The 19,613-nt window shown below is 32.3% G+C and overlaps 4 protein-coding genes across 5 annotated transcripts; 3 read left to right on the forward strand and 1 right to left on the reverse strand.

Moving 5' to 3' along the window:
- On the forward strand, positions 3,305-7,034 carry LOC18586130 (UDP-glucuronic acid decarboxylase 5). 2 transcript variants are annotated; one of them, XM_007009321.2, is made up of 13 exons: positions 3,305-3,443; positions 3,901-4,005; positions 4,532-4,618; positions 4,798-4,885; positions 4,979-5,070; positions 5,185-5,249; positions 5,332-5,420; positions 5,696-5,773; positions 5,864-5,957; positions 6,051-6,117; positions 6,202-6,265; positions 6,355-6,395; positions 6,611-7,034. In XM_007009321.2, exons 2-13 carry the CDS (start codon positions 3,925-3,927, stop codon positions 6,794-6,796), a joined length of 1,032 nt encoding a protein of 343 aa, XP_007009383.1. In that variant the 5' UTR covers positions 3,305-3,443; positions 3,901-3,924; the 3' UTR covers positions 6,797-7,034. The 2 variants fall into 2 exon arrangements, with proteins under 2 accessions (XP_007009383.1, XP_017984785.1); XM_018129296.1 differs by lacking the exon at positions 3,305-3,443 and adding an exon at positions 3,725-3,796.
- LOC18586131 (methionine--tRNA ligase, chloroplastic/mitochondrial) lies at positions 7,123-12,943 on the reverse strand. Its single transcript, XM_007009322.2, has 12 exons — positions 12,475-12,943; positions 11,772-11,915; positions 11,488-11,637; positions 11,052-11,219; positions 10,841-10,965; positions 10,474-10,567; positions 9,978-10,076; positions 8,972-9,152; positions 8,758-8,873; positions 7,997-8,152; positions 7,675-7,803; positions 7,123-7,587 (listed from the first exon to the last, which is right to left on the reverse strand). The coding sequence occupies exons 1-12, from the start codon at positions 12,778-12,780 to the stop codon at positions 7,417-7,419; spliced, it is 1,839 nt and encodes a 612-aa protein (XP_007009384.2). The 5' UTR covers positions 12,781-12,943; the 3' UTR covers positions 7,123-7,416.
- LOC18586132 (histone H4) lies at positions 13,360-13,855 on the forward strand. The gene has a single exon (XM_007009323.2). It carries the CDS (start codon positions 13,426-13,428, stop codon positions 13,735-13,737), a length of 312 nt encoding a protein of 103 aa, XP_007009385.1. The 5' UTR covers positions 13,360-13,425; the 3' UTR covers positions 13,738-13,855.
- LOC18586133 (ACT domain-containing protein ACR9) lies at positions 16,062-19,185 on the forward strand. The gene is made up of 6 exons (XM_007009324.2): positions 16,062-16,385; positions 16,482-16,727; positions 16,836-16,941; positions 17,447-17,798; positions 18,172-18,456; positions 18,569-19,185. Exons 1-6 carry the CDS (start codon positions 16,232-16,234, stop codon positions 18,713-18,715), a joined length of 1,290 nt encoding a protein of 429 aa, XP_007009386.2. The 5' UTR covers positions 16,062-16,231; the 3' UTR covers positions 18,716-19,185.

A 19,613-nucleotide genomic window follows, 5' to 3' on the forward strand; every position in this document is an offset into this window, starting at 1 on the left:
AACTCTTATATCATTTATCATAAGTCGATATTTTTAATTCAAAAAACATACTTGTTAGATGAAAAGAGCCCTTATTTATAAACCCAAGATCCATTTCATTTTTTATACTAATGTAAAATTTGTGACATTGCATTACAAGAAAAATAGTTATTAGAGTCGTATATATATATATATATATATATATATGTCAATTACTTACACAAAAAGGTTTAGAAAAAAAACAACAAGAGTGGTGGATACTTTATCTACTAATCATTTATAATTACGAAGACATATCATACCTAAATAGAAGTTCAATAAGTTAGAGGAGCAATGATTATTAAAGTTTGTAAAACATGATCAATTAGGGTATAAGAATGCATTTCATTGTAAACTCTCTAATGTTTTAGTCAAGTTGAGATTCTTGTTTCAATTAGCTTTTGCGAAACTAAAAGCAATTACTTTAATAGCATGTTGGTTCGCGAAACAAACAAAAATGGAATAAAATGGCTATCACGTGGGAATAAAATAAAGTGAGAATAGAATAGAATAGGTATTACGTAGTTTGGTATTACGAATGAAATACGATAAGAATAATTATTATGACTTATTACAGTATTTGGTTGGTAACAATAACTTTGGAATAAGAAATGAATAAAAAATGAAAAGATAAAAATACTCTTTATTATGTATATAATTATTTTATTTTATTTTATTATTTAAATATTAATATTGTATTTATAATGTAATCATTAACATTATAAAATACTAATATTTTATTTATAATTTAAATGTTATTATGATTATTTATTTTTACATTATTTTATTTTAAACATTAATAATGTATAATTTATTAAAAATATTAAAAAATGATAGTTTAAATATTAATATTTTATTTGTACTTTAATCATTAATATTAAATGTTATTATGATTATTTATTTTTATTCTATTTTATTTTTTAATATTAATAATTTATATTTTATTAATAACATTAATAATTTATCATTTAAATATTAATATTTTATTTATAAATTAATTATTAATGTTTTAAATATTAGTATTTTATTTATAATTTAAATTTGATTATGATTATTTATTCTTATTTAATTTTATCTTTTAAATATTAATAATTTATATTTTTTTAAATATTAATAATTGATCATTTAAGCATTAATGTTTTATTTATAATTTAATCACTAATATTATAAAATACTACTATTTTATTTATAATTTAAATGTTATTATGATTATTTTTTATTTTATTTTTTAAATATTAANTATTATAATAAGATTTATTTTTCTCTATTTGCATTTTTCATTTTTCAATTTAAATTTCACTTAATAATTTAAAATATTATTTTTTATTTATAATTTAAATATATTATAATTAAAATATGAAAATATTAATAATTTTTTAATTTTAATTTAAAAAATTAATTTTATAAGTTTAAGTTTGTAATTTTTAAAAATAAATAAAGACATTTTAGTTGAATTTTATTCCCATGGGTGTGGAATAGCTAATACCATGAGAAAATGTGGTATTAGCTATTCAAAGTTTTTACCAAATTTTGAAGAATAGTCATTTCTTTTGAAATAGCTATTCCTTCCCCAAAAACAAACCAAACAAAGGGATAAAATTTTGTAAGGAATAGAGGGGGAATAGCTAATGGCTTAGCCATTCTCCCAACCAAACATGACCTAAGGTCCTTTCCTTTCTATTACACTTGCTGTATCCTTATGCATCAATTAAACCATTGACATGGTAAAGGCAAGTATTTAAAGAAAAAGATGACAATGGAGTGAGTAGAAGCATTGAGTAATCAAGTAATTTAAGTTTCAAGTCGAGATCAAATATTAATTTATAAAATTCATTTAGATTGTCATTTTGAAAATATAATTGAATATTTTAGATTTTAAAAAATCATAAACAAGTTTACCTTAAACAATGAAATTTCGTGGAAATATTTCAAGAATAATTGAAAAAAATTGAGAAATGTGATTATAAATAAGCTATTGATAACAAATATAAAAAAGGGGTTTAAGTAAATTTGTAAATTATTAAAATATAATATTCGAATTCTAGTTGTTAAAAAAATAAGTATTTATTATTAAATAAAATATTCACGTACAAAATCAAAGCATTTGAGGTAACACGTGAGACATTCAATTCCCATCAATCGCTACCAAAGTTTGTCATAGGTAACCAATAGCTACAATATTCAATTCAGAGGAGATTTGACAATTGACATATTTGGATGACAAGGTCAAAGTTGATGGTTTGGATCTGACGCGGCAGGATAAGGCTGCAGCGTAGACTATCATGCACTTGACCTGTACCTATCAATTTCTCCTTAAACTAAACAATTACCTGTATCCGACGTGGCCGATAGGCCGAGCACCGTATAATTTTGGAAATATCTCTATTCACAGTAGTTATCCGATGGTCCGTGGACCACCAAAGATATTTGATATCAACCAGTCAGGATCTAACACGTGTTTAGAAATGATGATCAGACAAATGTCACCATTAACGTGGCTCTTCTTAGAAGTTCAGATTTTTTTTGGGATAAACTGAATGCAATAATTTTTTTTATTTTAATATTGAAAAGATTAAATTATTTATTTTCATATTTAATTTTGTTTGGGATTTTTAATCTAATTTTTAAAAAACATAAAAAATTTAAAATCATTTTTAAAATAGACCAATAAACGTAAAATGTAAAAACTAATTGAAAATAATAATTAACATACTAAAATATAAAATATATAAGAATTTATCTACAAGGAGATATTTTAGTATTGAAAACTGAAAATTTCAATCTAAAATGTCAAATTTGAATTTTGAATTAATAAAATGGAATATATGAAAGGAAAAAGACAATAGAATTATCTTTTCATTATATAATTTAAAAAATATATATTTATACAAATAAATTTTATTCAATCATTTAAATTCTATTTTTTTGTTTAAATATTGAATTTTAATATATTTTGTATCTATTTCATTATTTAGACATTTATAACTGACAATATTTATTAATTATTGGTTTAAAAAAATTAATTTAATTAAAAAGGTATACCAAGGTTACAGTACATCCAACCGCAGCAAACATAATCGCCGGCAGAGTAACCCGTCCAAACACGTGAAGTCATGGCCGATTCATGAGTAACAACCATTGGAAAGGAAAGGTTACGTGGCATTCCATAATTGGAAAACTGGCTGTAGATAAAAATTACCAAAACTGATTGCCATGCCAGGTCATCACACCTAATTTTTCTCAATGATTTCCTTAGATTTCCTTCTGTTTTACTACATCTCTACAACCTTAACATCACAGTATAAAAACTGGCTCCAAGTTTCACTCCCATACGTACTTCAAATCCTTAAAAGTTCTTGTTTTTCTTCAAAATTCCATTAAATTAAGCAAAACCCAGATTTTATCTTCACCTTGTTTCTGTCAAGGTAAAATTTTTTTTTTTAATTCTGTGGTCTTTAAGGCCATTGGATTTAGATTGAGATCTGAAAAGCTTTTTTTTTTTTTTTAGTTTTCTGTTTCTTGAGTTTGGTGTGGGCTATAGTGTTGTTAATGTGAAGCTTTTGATTGTTATTTACTTTTCTTGGTTTTGAAGATTTCTTTTTGCTTTCTCTCACCCTGGTTGGTACAGTTTGGTCATTCAATTTTTATTTTGATTTCAATTTTTAAGTATTTAAGTAATTTTGTTTGGATGAAATTTAATTGTATATATTAGGCTCGCAATCTCTTAGTTTGTACAGGCATAGAAGAAATAGAAAAATTTTGGGGCAATTTGAGTTTGGTTAGTTTTTCTTTTTTTTTTTTGTTAAATTCTGCTTTGTATGTGGATGGTTTTTGGAAGAGTTGATCGTGAATTTTGAGAGTTTTGATTTGTTTTATGTGTAGGATTTCAAGTAAAGATCTGAAAAAATGTCTGCAAACGGTGATCACAACTCAGCTTCTAAGAAGCCTCCGAGTCCATCTCCTTTGAGATTTTCCAAGTTTTTCCAGGTAAGATAAATTCAGTTTTAAGATTTCAGCTTATTAGCATGCCTGTTTTTGGTTTTAATTTATTGGAAAATATTGTTTCTTTAGTGTTTTTTTTTTCTTTTTAAAGTTTAAGAATATTGGTTTTGCATAAATGTTGTTGCTAATGATCTCTGTTTATTCAAGTCTACATACCCTCATTTTACTTTGATATCAGTGAATCCTATGTATAAATGAATGAAATGGTGACAACTACGCTGTTTGCAAAATGGCAATGATAAGATTAAATTGCAGTGCTCGCATCAATTGCTCTTTTTAATGGAAGTTCATGTGAATTTAGTTTGTCATTTTGCATTGTTACTGTCTGCCTGATAATCTTGTAGTAATCAGTTATGTCATTGTACTTGACCTTGAATTAGCTTTTTGTGTAATGGTGAATTATTTTTCTTTATTTTAAAGGTTTCTTATAACTCCTGCAGAACAGAGTCCTGTTTGGTCTTAGTTACTTATAATATGCGATTGTGGAATCTGATCTTTGTTTTTTGGGCAGTCCAACATGAGAATTCTGGTTACTGGAGGAGCTGGATTCATTGGCTCCCACCTAGTGGACAAGTTGATGGAGAATGAAAAGAATGAGGTGAGCACATATTGTTAATAGCATAGGTTTCCTTACGCTAGATTGTTTAAGAAGTGAAGAAGGGCAAAACCCAAAGTCTATTGTGCAGTCAGATATTTGGATCAGTATGCTCATGTCCATCAAATGATACTTGTGCTTTGCTTACAGTTTAACATTCGTTCTGTTTTTGTGCTGTTCAGGTTATTGTTGTTGATAACTTCTTTACTGGCTCCAAGGACAACCTAAGGAAATGGATTGGGCATCCAAGATTTGAACTTATTCGTCATGGTATTCTTCTATATGTTGAGTAATTTATAGCTGACAATGTTGGAATATTATATTCAAGTTCAGATATTAATGGGTTCTTTACTTTTTGTGCAGATGTAACTGAGGCATTGCTAGTTGAGGTTGATCAGATATACCATCTTGCTTGCCCAGCTTCTCCAATTTTCTACAAATACAATCCTGTGAAGGTAATAAGATTCATCTGCAGAATAATGCTATCTCCTAGATGAGATATCAGTTGTAAGACTCTTTATTTTGTTTTAAACCCTACCTGAAAACTATGTTTCTGTAACATTAAACAGACAATAAAGACAAACGTGATTGGTACATTGAATATGTTGGGACTTGCAAAGCGTGTTGGAGCAAGGTTTGAGACTGTTACTTATATCTATGATATAATGTTTATAAGTATATGCCTGCATTGCTCATGGTATGATTATTTGCAACAGGATTTTGCTTACGTCAACTTCAGAGGTATACGGAGATCCACTTGAGCATCCCCAGACTGAGAGCTATTGGGGCAATGTTAACCCAATTGGTATGTTTTCTATTATACTTTGATGGTTGAGGAGGGTTTTAAGTTATTGTGGTATGGATATGTAGAAGCTGGTGTCTTTTACTCCTCTCATGTTGCATATTCCTATGGATTTACCCAAGAACTGAAAGTCCTTCTCTGTCATTTGTTAAAGTATGAATGCCATTTCATCTACCTTTCATAATGGCTGCCAATACTTCTAAGTAGAATTATGCCACATAGTATTGCAATTGTTTCACATATGACTTTTATTGATTTGTTTGTGTATCATGCTACAGGAGTTAGGAGCTGCTATGATGAGGGAAAACGAGTGGCTGAAACTTTGATGTTTGATTACCATAGGCAGCATGGCATAGGTAATCATTACAATGTTAACTGCTCATGTAATTTCTGTGCATTTCCCATTTTTCCTTGTGAGGATTCTTAATTCTTTTTCATGATAACAGAGATTCGGATTGCTAGAATTTTCAACACTTATGGACCACGCATGAATATTGATGATGGTCGTGTTGTCAGCAATTTCATAGCCCAAGCAATCCGGTAAGTAAAAAGATGCCTTCCATGATTTCATTTTCCTCTCTGTTTCCTTCCCTATGCTTACACTCTTTGTTACTTAACTGTTTCATTGTGCAGTAATGAGCCTTTGACTGTTCAATTACCTGGAACACAGACAAGGAGTTTCTGTTATGTCTCAGATATGGTATGCTGGGAATTCTTGCTAATGTCAAAGTGTCTTATTACGTATCAATGTGGCTACTACTCACTTTTTTCATTTTAATTGAAGGTTGATGGCCTTATTCGACTTATGGAAGGAGAGAACACTGGGCCAATCAATATTGGGAATCCAGGTAATTATACAAGCCCTTTATCTTGATTTTCGTATCTTATTAGAAACTCATTTAATTCCAATATTAACATTTCTTGTTCTACATTTTAGGTGAATTCACAATGCTCGAACTTGCAGAGGCTGTGAAGGAGGTTAGTCTTTTCATCATTTTTGTTCTCTCCATTGTATTGTAGTGTAGTTCTCTTTTCTAGAGGCATGTTGATATAGAACTGAATTTGACAAGAAAACTTTTCCTGCTGCTCATTAATCGGAGTAGTTTCTGTTCCAGCAATTTGCTAGATGTTATGCTTTTCATAGATATATTCAGGAAAATGATTAATCAAATGCATGGCCATACTTTGTGCAGCTTATCAATCCTGAGGTGCAAATATCCATGGTTGAAAACACTCCTGATGATCCTCGCCAGAGGAAGCCAGACATAACCAAGGCAAAGGAGCTGCTAGGATGGGAACCAACTGTCAAATTGCGCGATGGACTTCCTCTTATGGAGGAAGATTTCCGTCAGAGGCTTGGGGTATCCAGGAAGAACTGAGTGCAGTTTTTTTCACAAATTCACATTGCTGGCGGCAGGCATATGTCCCAGTTAGAGTAGAAACTACAGATAAAATGCTATCATTTGGTTTCGTTCATCAATTCTTATAGTATATTATCTTCAAGCACAATAATGGTATCAGTTTCTTTACAGTGTAGTAGTTATTTTGGATGGTATTTGGTCTAATGGAAAGAGGAAGCTTTTGTTCTTCATTGCTTACTCTGGATTTTTTCCTTTACTCAATCATCAACCATTTTGGCCCAGTTACTTAGTGACAGTGATATCTCCTGGCGGTAGCCTTTACTCCATAAGAATAAAACATAATAGAAATAGCAAGCATAAGTTATGATTATCAAAGAAATAAACTTCTTTGTAACTTGATTCTCCATGCTACCAAATGAAATCTTTAGGTCTCTCTGTGTTTAATGAGAATGTGGGATTATTGAATCGATTTCCCACAAAGTTGGAAATAAGGATTATGTTCAACTTAATAAATTCCAATAGGAAGCAGATTTCTATGACAATAACATGAGTTACTACAACTTTAGGACAAAAATTGTTCACTATGTTAAGAGAAAAATATGCTCCTATTGGTGAAAGAATCCTTTGAAATTGGGATCCTAGGCTTCTACAACCCCTTGAACTTGAGGTTTTTTCTCTTTCTTTTTCACAACCTTTTCAGCTGCTTCACCCCCATTTTCTGTCCCCTTTATCTGTTCTATTCTTGTGAAGACTGGCTTAGGTTGAGCCATTACCTGACCACCCTTTAGTCCACCCCACTTTGTTTCACTCTGCAGTTCGGACGTCCATTTAAGTTAATAATACAACAAATTTATGCTAGTAGGCTTAAATACCTATAGAGAGAGAGAGAGACTAACCCAGTTTAAATTATTGAACTGGTCGTCAGAGTAGCCAAGCTGCGCATATATCCTCCTACATAAGCTAGGTGTGACAGGTGATAAAGCAATTGCTATAATCCTCATTGCTTCCAATATAATCACAAGATCCTGTGTCAATAAGAAAAAGGAATAAGCCTCCTAGATAAATCAAGATAACAGCCATCAAATAACATGGCATGCTGGGTCAATTTTCGTTTAGACTTGCAAGTTGCTGAGGGTCCAGTCTAAGCACATGCAGTTATGATTATGATTGCTCGAGCACATCATGCAAAATACTTTATGGACAGCAAAAGTATCTTACCTTTGCTGCAGCTTCAGAAGCAGCACCTCCTTGCTTAAAAAGAGACCATGGTTGATGCTTATCCATGTACAAATTACCAGCATTACCAATCTCTAGCACAGCTTCACAAGCAGATGATAGGGAGAGATTTTTGTAATGGATGTGAGCCTGTTCAACCTATGTAAATATAGAGAACAAGACAGCATGAGCAACTGAACAAAGTATAATTGTAAGTGGTTGAGCATAGGGCCAGCAAAGAGGGAAGAGGAAAAAGGAAGAAAAACATGTCAGGCTGACAAATAGGAAGAAAGGATAAGAAGACAACAAACTGCTACTTGACACAATTTGAACATTTTAAGTATCTCCAGAGGAGATCCTCAAGGCAACGAACTTAGCAAGTGTTGATCTTAAAATTACTACCAAGGAATAAACCAGGATCAAAGAATATTAATGTTCCTTACCATTACCAACAACAAAGTTACTAAACACTATAATCAGCCCATACTTGCATCTCAGGGCAATATGCATTAACGTTCCAAGTCAATCCACAATTGGCAATCAAAATGTATGGAAAGAAAAAAGTGTCCTTTTCCTTCAAAGATGTCAAGGTTTCGTGTTCTGTGGTATGCAAATTACTTCAATATTCTTTTCCTACATTAATAAAGTCATTCTTACTACAGGCAATCTAAATATGGTAAGAGAAGAATCCAACAGTTCTTTAAGAAGCTACTATCTACTGTTTAAATGTCAGACATATGGTACTAGATTCAAAATAACCTTACCAGCTTCTCAACAGTGTCCTTGAAATCCTGTTCTTCAGCAGCAATAGTTGAATCAACCACCAGAGTTGATTGGCAGTTCTTCTTAAGAAGTCCAAGAGTACGGTTAAGAAGATTTCCTGCAGTAATCAAGGTCATATATGTATCTATTTGGTCGACGAGTACAAAGTAACCCAACTGATCAGCTAAAAAACCAATCATAGTAACTGGAATATACCTATTGTATTGGCAAGATGTGCATTAACAATATTAATGAAACGTTCTTCTGAATAATCCCCATCCTTTCCAAATTCTACCTCCCTCAGGAAGAAGTACCTGACTGCATCAGGCCCAAATTTATGAACCAATTCATTTGGTTCAATTGTATTCCCTAGTGACTTTCCCATCTTCATGCCATCCTATAATTTTCAAAACAAAAAGCATTGCTGCATGAAATAAAATTAGGTATATGAGAAAAAAATATGTTAAATAATTTGCTCGCTCTTTTGACTGTTTTCAGTTTCAAAGTATATAAAATTGTAATATGTATTAAAAACATCTGTCCAGGTATCTGTCCTCATTGAGAGCATACAAAAGAACCATAGACCTTTCATAACACCACCCCACCAATTTAATAACTACACCAGGGACCAAAGAATAATTTTGTTCCACATTAGCAATAATGAGGGAAGAAATTATCACTATGGGACACTTCTGGTCAAATGTTAATATGAGTGAACATGGTAATACAATACTCAAAACAGTTAACTTCCTCATTGGACAGATAATAGCCTGCAAAGCTTCAATATCTTCCTTTTCAAATCCATGTACAATTCTTTAAAGTTTAAAAGCATTCGCGGTTCAAAATTTTCCTTTTCATCTATTGCAACTCCCATACCTTGAATAAATTACTAAACTCCTATGGCCCTTGATCTTCTAAACTCAGTTTTGATTCCAACATTCCAATTTTTAGCACTACAAAGATAATGGTCTCATTGCGTCTTAATGGTTCATAGACATGTTTATGTAAGGCTATGTAAAATAACAGCGATAGAAGTGAAAAAAAATAGCCAATGCAGACATGTCCAAGCACAATCTAAAGCTTAGATAGTTACAACTGATGTGAAAGTTACTAGTCCAAATATTTATACAGGCATTCTATTACCTGAAGGTCTATACAAAGCAGATAAAATGCACCTACTCCAAAAGCAAATAATAGGCTATGCTTCATGGTATTCAAGTACCTTTGTCAAGAATCCATGGCCAAACACCATCTTTGGGAGAGTCAATCCAGCAGACATTAGCATAGCTGGCCAGTAAACAGCATGAAAACGTAAAATATCCTACACAAAAACAAAAATAGAAACAAAGCATAAGAAAATATCGAACTCTTTACGAGTATGCGAAAGGGGAACACAATTCTTTTACCTGAGTTACATTCAACATGGTGATACTCTAGAATTTTTAATAAAATGCCTTGGCATTTAAAACGAAAGTAGAAGACAAGGAATAACATCATAATCTACATTCATGAAATGAACAAATAAAAAAGGTAAAATGATAATTATTTCCAACAATCAATGTAGTTATTCAAGTCCAGCACAACAAATTTCTGGGAAACATCTCGGAGAATGTGACAACCAGCTTTCCACAAGGATAGAAATCAGTGAGACATTAAAGGGAAATAATAATAGGAAATTAAATATTTTGGTAGTGTTGCCACATTGATAAGTTTCATACCTTTCCAATCAAGTGCAGTGACACAGGCCAACCTGAAGAAACAGCACTTTGTAAACTAGGTTGCTCATTCTCCTCCAACAGAGCTGATAAATAGCTGTTTAAAACAAATTGTACTTTGTTAAAATCCTTCTTCAACAAAAATATTTCACAATGAGAAAACAAGAAGGCAGAATCTTTAATTAGTGTCTGTTCTCTCTTTATTTCTTTATTTTTACACAGCTGTTAAACTATTAAATATAATAGATTTCAGTTACATTTTAACAATGAAACAGAATAGAGATCAAAACATCCTAATGGCATTCAAATCAAGAATTATAAAGCCTACTACATCTATTATAATTTCCTTCTCTATGAGAAAGAGCAGTACCCAAGGAGTGCATCAAACCAAACATATATAGTTTGCTTATTGTCATTGGGCACTGGAATACCCCAATCCACAGATGCTCTGGAAATCGAAAAATCTCTTAAGCCACTTTTGATCCAACTTTGCACCTGGAAAAAGTTCACGAGTAAGATGAGTTTTGCAAAGAAAGAACATCAATCTCTCCCAAAAAGGAAAGAGTTCTACTTTGCTTCACCTCATTCAAACGGTATGAAGGCTGAACAAAATCTGGATTTTTGGCCAAAGTTTCTTCTAATGACTTTTGGTATTTTGACAATGCAAAGAAGTAATTATCCTCTCTGCGAGGAACACATGGCTTTAGGTGTGTAGGACAACAATTATTTTCAAGCAGCTCTTTCTCATCCTGCAGAATGTAACAAAAAGCTATTCAGTAGAATAACCAAGTAAGAATTTGAAAAAATTGCTGCATAGACACATACCAATAAACAAATACCATTAGAAAGTATGCTTTAATAGAACTGTATGAGCTCCTGAAACACTAGAAACTATCAACATAAAATTTAATGTTTTCCATTCAAAACATCTAAGAAAATCACCTTTTAATGAATTAATCCATACCAAAATTTATGAACACAACAGTTGCTATAAGTAGATGGATATGCAGTGTCAACCTTATACTCCTCACAATTGACACAGTACAGTCCCTCATAGTCATCCTGGTAAATGTCATCATTGGCAAGAACTCTAGAATAAAATTCCTTGACAATAGCTTCATGTTTTGGCTCAGTTGTGCGAATGAACTTGTCGTAAGCTATATTTAACTGTAATCAGGAAAATATTAGCACTCATTAGGACATTTGAGACCTCAATTACTTGGATTAAAGATAAAAACATTCAAAAACTCAATTGCTCAGAACAAAAGTAACATCCTAAGGTGGAAAAAGAAAAGAATTACATCTTTCCACAGCATTTTGTAAGCTTGAGATATAACATCACAATGCTCACTTGGGCTGGAGCCTTGAGCGGCTGCTGCTGTAGCTATCTTCTCCCCATGCTCATCTGTGCCAGTAACAAATATGACTCGTTTTCCCAAAAGCCGCTGCCACAAATATAAGAACACAAGAAAAGAAAAGAAATGAAAATGGATCTGTGCAAAAGCAAAAGCACATGGTAAAATGTAAAATCATGATTGATTAATAATGAATAACTAAGTAAAAATGCATTTCCAATTCTGACATACTTGTTCTCCGTAAAAGTAAAATCATACATTAGTTCAACGTACTTAAAAACAATACACTTCTATTCATTAACATGTTATGAAAATGTTGGAATCAGAAAGCAAGCAGAAAACAACAATCAGACTCAGTCTAAATTTTCTTCATGTAACCTACTAAGCATAATTAACAATTCCAATATCAAAATTTTAAAAATAGAACTAACTTTATTCACAAAGAAACACAGTTTGATGTCTCAGTTGATATAGCAATCCAAACTTGTCATTGTAAAAAAAAGTCATGGTAGCCTTCATATAATTTCTAAGCCACAACTACACTTCTACATCCAAAATCAGCCCCTAACCTAAACTTCTCAAAACCTCATCAACAGAAAAAAAAATCATAAAAAAAACCCATTAAAAATAAGAAACCAGTTAGCAATACCTGAAACCTGGCAATGGCATCAGCAGCAATAGTGGTGTAAGCACTACCCATATGAGGAGGGGCATTAACATAATAAAGAGGAGTTGTAACAACATAAGGCTCAGCCTTTTCTCCAGTTTGAAAATTACTATTATTGCTTGAACAAGTGCAAAGCATTGATCTTTTTGAAAAAATGAAGTGACTTTGAGGAAGACAAAACCGATTTTTGAAATGGGTAGTTTTGAAATTGAAAAAAGATGATGGTTTTAATGAACTAAAAAGGCCGCTTTGTATTGAACTGCTCAAGTTCATCATTGCTGCTGCCATTTTCTTCTTCAAAAGTTGAAAGTAAAACACAAAAAAATTACATAAATATAATTTCAATATAAATTAAGCCATGAATGGACTGACTCGCTCTGTTTTCACAAGGAAAAAGATTTGAATAATTTTTGATTCGGCTGAAGGGTAGAGAGCTTTGGAGAGGGAATCAGATAAGAAGACGCAGTAGAGAATTGAATAGATTCAGTTTCAGTCATTCGGTTTTTAATTGGGCTTAACGGATTTTTCTCTTTACTTCTTTGGGCCATTGTTGGGCTCAGTTTGGTTAAACTTTGGGTTAGGTTTGGACAGGCTCGTTAAGTCTACGTGGCACCGAAGGTCCCAAAGCCCGCCAGCCAAGAGCCCGACCACGCACAAAATTCCAGAAAAACAAAACCAGGATCCGCACCTTACCTAAGTAAACAATACGAACCGTCGATCTTTACTTCATCAACGTTTCGAAATCACCGAAATCAAGCACACGGATCACCATTGTAAACCGTCGATTACATTTCAAAATCTGACGGTTACTTATCATCCCGCTCAAATTCAAACCCCCAAATTTCCCTCTTATAAGACCTCAAGCGTCTCTCCCCCAAAACCACAGAGTCAAAACTCAAATTCAGAAAAAAAGCTAATTCACAAGTCTCAAGAATGTCAGGCCGTGGAAAGGGTGGCAAAGGGCTAGGCAAGGGAGGAGCCAAACGACACCGTAAGGTGCTCCGAGATAACATCCAAGGGATCACGAAGCCAGCTATCCGACGTCTGGCGAGGAGAGGCGGAGTTAAGAGGATCAGCGGCTTGATTTATGAGGAGACGCGAGGTGTTTTGAAGATCTTTTTGGAGAACGTGATCCGCGACGCCGTTACTTACACGGAACATGCTCGGAGAAAGACCGTCACCGCCATGGATGTTGTTTACGCCCTTAAGAGACAGGGGAGGACTCTCTACGGTTTCGGCGGTTGAAGTTTTTAGGGTTTTTTTTTAATGGTTTTTATCTGATGTTTTCTTGATTTGGAAGGGATGTGAATACTGATGGAAAAATGTTATGAGATTATGAATGGAATTTTAAGCATTTAATCAATCCTTTTGTTTCTTGATTTAAAGAAATTTTTTTGTTTTTTGTTTTTGTTTTTACTAGGATTTGGCACACTCATTGCATGAACGAAAAAGAAAAAAAATTGATATTGTTTTTATGAAAGGTAATTTTTTGTCATGAATTTATGTTTTTACTTTTAAAGATATATTTATTTTGATATGAGATTTATGATATTATCATATGCATGTGAAAAAAAAATGTATATAAAATTGAAAAGATATAACTAGTTTTAAATTTGTAAATATATTTTTATTTTTATGTAATTTTACTATCAATTAAAATGAATAAAAGCCATTTTTTATTTTTATATTTGTAAAGATTAAATTTTTTGTAAGTTTATAATGGTTTTTTATTTTATGTTAATTATTTATATATTTTAATAAACAGGAAATTATTAAAAATAAATATTTGAATGTTCATTATGTTACGGTTTAAGAATTTAGATTAGATTAGATAATTAAGATAAATCAAACAGCTTTATATATATAATTGTAATTTAATTTAAACTTTAAGATTTAATTATGTATATCTAAATTTGAATATAGATTCAATTGAATTAAAATTTAAATTTAATTTATCCAAATCAAATATTTAAGTATTATTCTTATCTTATAAATTTTTTAGATAAGGAGATATTAATTTTTTATTTTATTTGTAATTTGCAAATATACATTTAAATAAGATTTTTTATTTTTTAAATACTTTTTTTCTTAACTATTTTTTCAAATTATATTTTATAACAGAAAAAAGTTTTTATTTTATTAAGTATTAGATTTTATTCAAAAAATTTACCTTGCCGACAAGGTAGTTGAGGATGTTGTAATAAATTTTGAATTTATGTCACGTTAAAATTAAATTAAGGACGTCAATTTCTTAATGACTTTGATTTAGCTTCTAACAGCCAATGACAAGACTAAAGACGTGGTAGCCCAGTACTACTCATTTAGACTTAAAACAGCAATGCAATTTGGTCAAAAAATACTGCCTTCATACATTGAAAAACACCCTAAAAGTTAAATAACGCAGCCAAACACTGCTTAAAACCACATGATTTCACAAATATAGCATAATCAATTTTAATCTCCACATGCAATTATTGGGGGAATTTTCCCTTTTCTTTTTTTTTTTTAAATATCGACTTGCGATCTCAATCAGCAATTAAAAAAATAATTTAATTATATATAATATATTATTACTTTATTTTTTAAGAAAAATATTTTCGAAAACGACAACGACTTGCCGGCTGCTTTATGTTTTTATTGGGTGCGGAAGGAGAGAGTAAAGCGTTGACGTCGTTGTCAACTAGTGACATTATTTTGATCCGACGGCTGGGATTTGTTCTTTTATGCAAAGCTTGAGTTGTGATTTAATTTGTGTGGTTATTTTATTTTATTATTATTTTTGTGTCGTTGCTTCTGGCATAGCCCATAAAGGGCCAAATTAAAAACTATTGTTCATGAAAAGGATTTTTTTGTCATTTTAGTGAGCCAAATCCAATTATTTCTTTTCCTTCATTTGTCTGGACGTCCTTAATTGAATGCTCATTTTTTTTAATTAAATTGTTTTTTTATTATTTAAATTTAATCATGAAATTCATATTTTATGATTTAATTGAACATATTCAAACATTTTTTAATTTTTTTGAATAATTTGAAATTTTTTTAAAATATTATGTTATTAAATTAATATTGATAAAACAACTATTAAAAATTACGAACTCAGACTGCATAATTTTAATTGAATAAATTTTACTTACGTTTTGTAATTTCAACTTATTTCCTATGGTATCTTGTTTTTTTATAATACTCTATCAAACAAGCATTTCATTATTTTTTAAAATGAGCCATGGTTATTATTTCCGTTCATAAGTATAAAATATATTTAAAATTAATTAAAATTAAATAAAGAAGATAAATGTAATTAAATATGTATATATTGTTCTTATCAATATTGTTAAATAAATTAATAAAAAAACAATTTAATTTGCAACTAACTATATATCTTATCGCATTGGCCACTAAAATCCAGTGGAGATATCCCTGCACTTACACTAGCCACAAATGGCTTCGTAAAATTACGAAAACGCCCTTCGCCCAACATGAACAGTCGTGTTACCACGTCACTATCTGACGTGGACATAACCAGAAATGGGTCCCACCTAAAATGGACAACTTAAAAACCCTCCCTTCCGCCTCCATCGCGCTTCCATTTCCACAGAACAAAGGAAATGTCAAACCTCACCGCCGTACCACCCCACTACTCTCAACCTCACCTTGCTCCGGCGACAGCCTCTTAGAAAAGAAAATTCCTAAATATACCCTTTTAACGACCAACCCCGAAACACCTGGGCACATTCCGGTAATGGGCATTCCGAGCGACGACGTCGTTTTAATCCAATTACCCAAAGGTCCATCCGAGCCCACCGTCGTCACCGTTAATTGCCCCGACAAGCCCGGCCTCGGCTGCGACCTTTGCCGTATCATTCTTGAGTTCGGGCTTTCAATTGCCCGAGCAGGTACCCCTTTTTTTCATATTAATTTATGAATTAAATGCGCGCCAAATAATACTATAAAAAAAAGATTGAATGTTTCTTTATTTCGATTATTATTAGATTTTTCGACGGACGGAAGATGGTGTTATATAGTATTTTGGTTGGTTCCGAATGTTTCAAATTCGTCGAGAATTGATTGGGAAAGCTTGAAAAATCGGTTGGTTTCGATTTGTCCTTCGTGTTTGCTCCCGTTTTATTACTTTAATCAGCAAGGAGGAGATGGAAATGGAAATCAAAATTCAACTCTTTCTTCTTCGGTTTATTTGTTGAAACTTTGTTGCTTGGACCGCAAGGGATTACTTCACGGTTAGCTAACAATACCCTTTAAATTTCCGTGGTGTTTTGATTGTTTCTTTTACTATATGAGTTAGTAGATAAATTATGGGATTTTGGGTTTTTTTTTTTTTTATGTAGATGTTACGAAAATATTGTCGGAGCTTGAGTTTACAATTCAAAAGGTGAAGGTTATGACAACGCCGGATGGAAGAGTTGTGGACTTGTTTTATATCACGGATGGAATGTAAGTATTTATGTTATAAAGAAATTTTTAGTTGAGTGAATATGGTATGCAATTTCTTTTGATTTCATATAACATCTTTTCAACTCGGTTCTGTCTTGGGGGTGTACCATTTTGTTTAGTGTTTCAATTCTCTAAGTATTTGAGTTCATTGTTTATATGTTAGTTTTGAGATAATGCCATTATGATGGCTCATTGATACGGTTATCTTTATTGTTGTTGCTTTCTTTCTTGGAACTTTGTGAAGTTCGGTTTCTAGAATGCTGGATTTTGGTGGACAAACTATTGTAGTGTATTAAATTTGTAGCCGGAGATGAGAAGAATAACCAATAGATATGGCTTTGATTGGAAGAGGAAGTTTTGATGTCTGTATCCTGTTGATTTTGATATTTTTGTACCTTTTTTTCTCTCCGGACCTAGGGCTATTTAACCAGGTTGGAATTTTTGTTTGCTGTTGGTAATGCATAATTGGCAGTAACTCCTAACGTCTGGCACTGTCTCATTTTAGGGAACTTTTGCATACAAAACAGAGGCGAGATGACACCACTGCGCATCTGATTACTGTTTTGGGGAAGTATTGTATCAGCTGTGAACTTCAGTTGGCAGGGCCAGAATATGAGAGTATGAAGGCATTCTCTTCTCTCCCTCCTGCTGTTGCAGAGGAGTTATTTAGCTATGAGTTAGCAGACAAGGAAGCTAGCTCAAAGGAACTCAAGGCAGACCTGATGGCACTGAAGAAGGCCACTGTTACTATAGATAATCAGTTGAGCCCTGTTCATACATTGCTTCAAATCCAATGTGTTGATCAAAAAGGACTCTTTTATGACATTTTGAGGACTTCAAAAGACTGTGATATTCAGGTACTTGTCATGAGATTCATGTTATTGAATTCCTGTTGATTGTTGTTTTTACTAGGCTTCTTTGTAGTGATTTTTAATCATGAACAGTATACAGCTTCATGTTGTAAGGTGCGTGATATATATGTAATCAAATTAGTATTTATCACATCTACTTTTTGACTGTCCTTTGCTATCATTGTTCTTTGATGTCTGGGAAGCAGTGAAAATAGGGTGCTTTTATTCTCTAAATTTGCTGGGACTGGACCACTTGTATTTTTTTTTTAATTTTTAATTTTTTGAAAATGTTGCTTTAATACATATTTTTGGTTTTATTGGCTGGCAGTGCTTGCATTTAGTAGTTTACAATATGTGGTTGTTGTTGTTTCTCATTTAGATCGCTTATGGTAGATTCTCTTCAAGTCTGAGAGGCTACCGTAATATGGATCTCTTTATTCGGCAAGCAGATGGGAAAAAGATCGTGGATCCGAAGCATCAGATTGCTTTACATTCTCGTTTAAAGGAGGAGATGCTTCACCCATTTCGACTGCTTATTGTCAACCGTGGCCCTGATACTGAACTATTGGTTGCTAACCCTGTTGAGTTATCTGGAAAGGGAAGGCCTCGAGTTTTCCATGATGTCACATTGGCTCTTAAAATGCTTGGGATATGCATTTTCTCGGTAAGATTTACATGGGAATTTCTTATTTGTGTTTCAGCTTTCCCTTTTCTCACGAAATCTGAATATATTTTTGCATTTGTGAATGAGTCTTCTTTGCTGTTGCCATTGATAGGCTGAAATTGGAAGGCATTCGACCTCAGATCGCCAATGGGAAGTCTATAGATTTCTTTTGGATGACAGCTGTGAATTTCCATTAGCAAGCAGCCAAGCTAGAAATCGGATTGTGGACAGAGTAAGAAGAATATTGATGGGCTGGTAAGCTGATCTATATGTTGATGGTGAGCAATTGTTTTGCTCTTGTGGGTGTACCTTGCTGTATTTAGAAACACAAGAATCATCTTGGCTGCATCATACAACTCCTCCTTGGCCCCAATTTGATGTCTATGCTACCAGTGTGTCCCAATCAAACAGTCCAGAAGCAAGGACCAGGACACTGCTTTGAGTTCTGAAGATTGCATTGTAAGCTATTTGCAGCATCCTTGCCATTTCTGGCTCCTAAAGTTTTAACTGTAGTATTATCCTCTTTTCATGTATACATAACTTGTGCTTTTAGTCGAAATTCTAGACCATGGCATGCCTTGATGAAGATGAGGACTAAATTTTTAGCAAAGTAATTGAGATTGTATTGTAAAAATATTGAGAATGGGAAGGAAGGAAGCATTTTCCTTTATACATGGCGCTTATGAATGCATGGTAGGAATGAGGAGTGACCATTCATTCTCTCTGTTCTGATTTGAGTTTCCTTTCCCTATAAAAATGCATACGATTTACATGTGAAATCTTTTAGTGTTTGGTACTAAGAAAGCTTATATTTACTTTGATCACATCCTTTGATTCTAATTTTACCAATCTCATGGATGAACAACAATTATCACATTTGGTGCTCCATTAATGATTTTATATCACATGAATGGTAAATCTATATAATCGTTAAGTTATTTATAGTATTAATATTTAAGATCTTTGACTGATGGTATAAGATTAGATATATGACGGAAAATTATAAAAGAGGTAGCAAGTGGGTTGGACATGTAACATAATAAGTAATATGTTTCTAATGTTAGGATTTAAGATTCTCGATGGATGGCACAGGGTTGGATCGACGAGAATGCAACCCTCTTAGAAACAGTATTAATAATGTTTTGATAACATTAACA

This window comes from Theobroma cacao, chromosome 10, assembly GCF_000208745.1.
Source record: "Theobroma cacao cultivar B97-61/B2 chromosome 10, Criollo_cocoa_genome_V2, whole genome shotgun sequence".
Lineage (NCBI taxonomy): Eukaryota > Viridiplantae > Streptophyta > Magnoliopsida > Malvales > Malvaceae > Theobroma > Theobroma cacao.

Excerpts from the sequence above, each read along its gene's own strand:
- LOC18586130 (XM_007009321.2), top strand. The coding sequence starts at position 3,925 with ATGTCTGCAAACGGTGATCACAACTCAGCTTCTAAGAAGCCTCCGAGT. Across the intron at positions 5,958-6,050 it reads TTCATAGCCCAAGCAATCCG|TAATGAGCCTTTGACTGTTC; the intron begins GTAAGTAAAAAG and ends TTCATTGTGCAG. Across the intron at positions 6,118-6,201 it reads TCTGTTATGTCTCAGATATG|GTTGATGGCCTTATTCGACT; the intron begins GTATGCTGGGAA and ends TTTTAATTGAAG.
- LOC18586131 (XM_007009322.2), bottom strand. The coding sequence starts at position 12,780 with ATGGCAGCAGCAATGATGAACTTGAGCAGTTCAATACAAAGCGGCCTT. Across the intron at positions 11,220-11,487 it reads TCAATTGTGAGGAGTATAAG|GATGAGAAAGAGCTGCTTGA; the intron begins GTTGACACTGCA and ends TACATTCTGCAG. Across the intron at positions 9,153-9,977 it reads GCCATGGATTCTTGACAAAG|GATGGCATGAAGATGGGAAA; the intron begins GTACTTGAATAC and ends TGAAAATTATAG.
- LOC18586132 (XM_007009323.2), top strand. The coding sequence starts at position 13,426 with ATGTCAGGCCGTGGAAAGGGTGGCAAAGGGCTAGGCAAGGGAGGAGCC.
- LOC18586133 (XM_007009324.2), top strand. The coding sequence starts at position 16,232 with ATGGGCATTCCGAGCGACGACGTCGTTTTAATCCAATTACCCAAAGGT. Across the intron at positions 16,386-16,481 it reads GCTTTCAATTGCCCGAGCAG|ATTTTTCGACGGACGGAAGA; the intron begins GTACCCCTTTTT and ends GATTATTATTAG. Across the intron at positions 18,457-18,568 it reads TTGGGATATGCATTTTCTCG|GCTGAAATTGGAAGGCATTC; the intron begins GTAAGATTTACA and ends TGCCATTGATAG.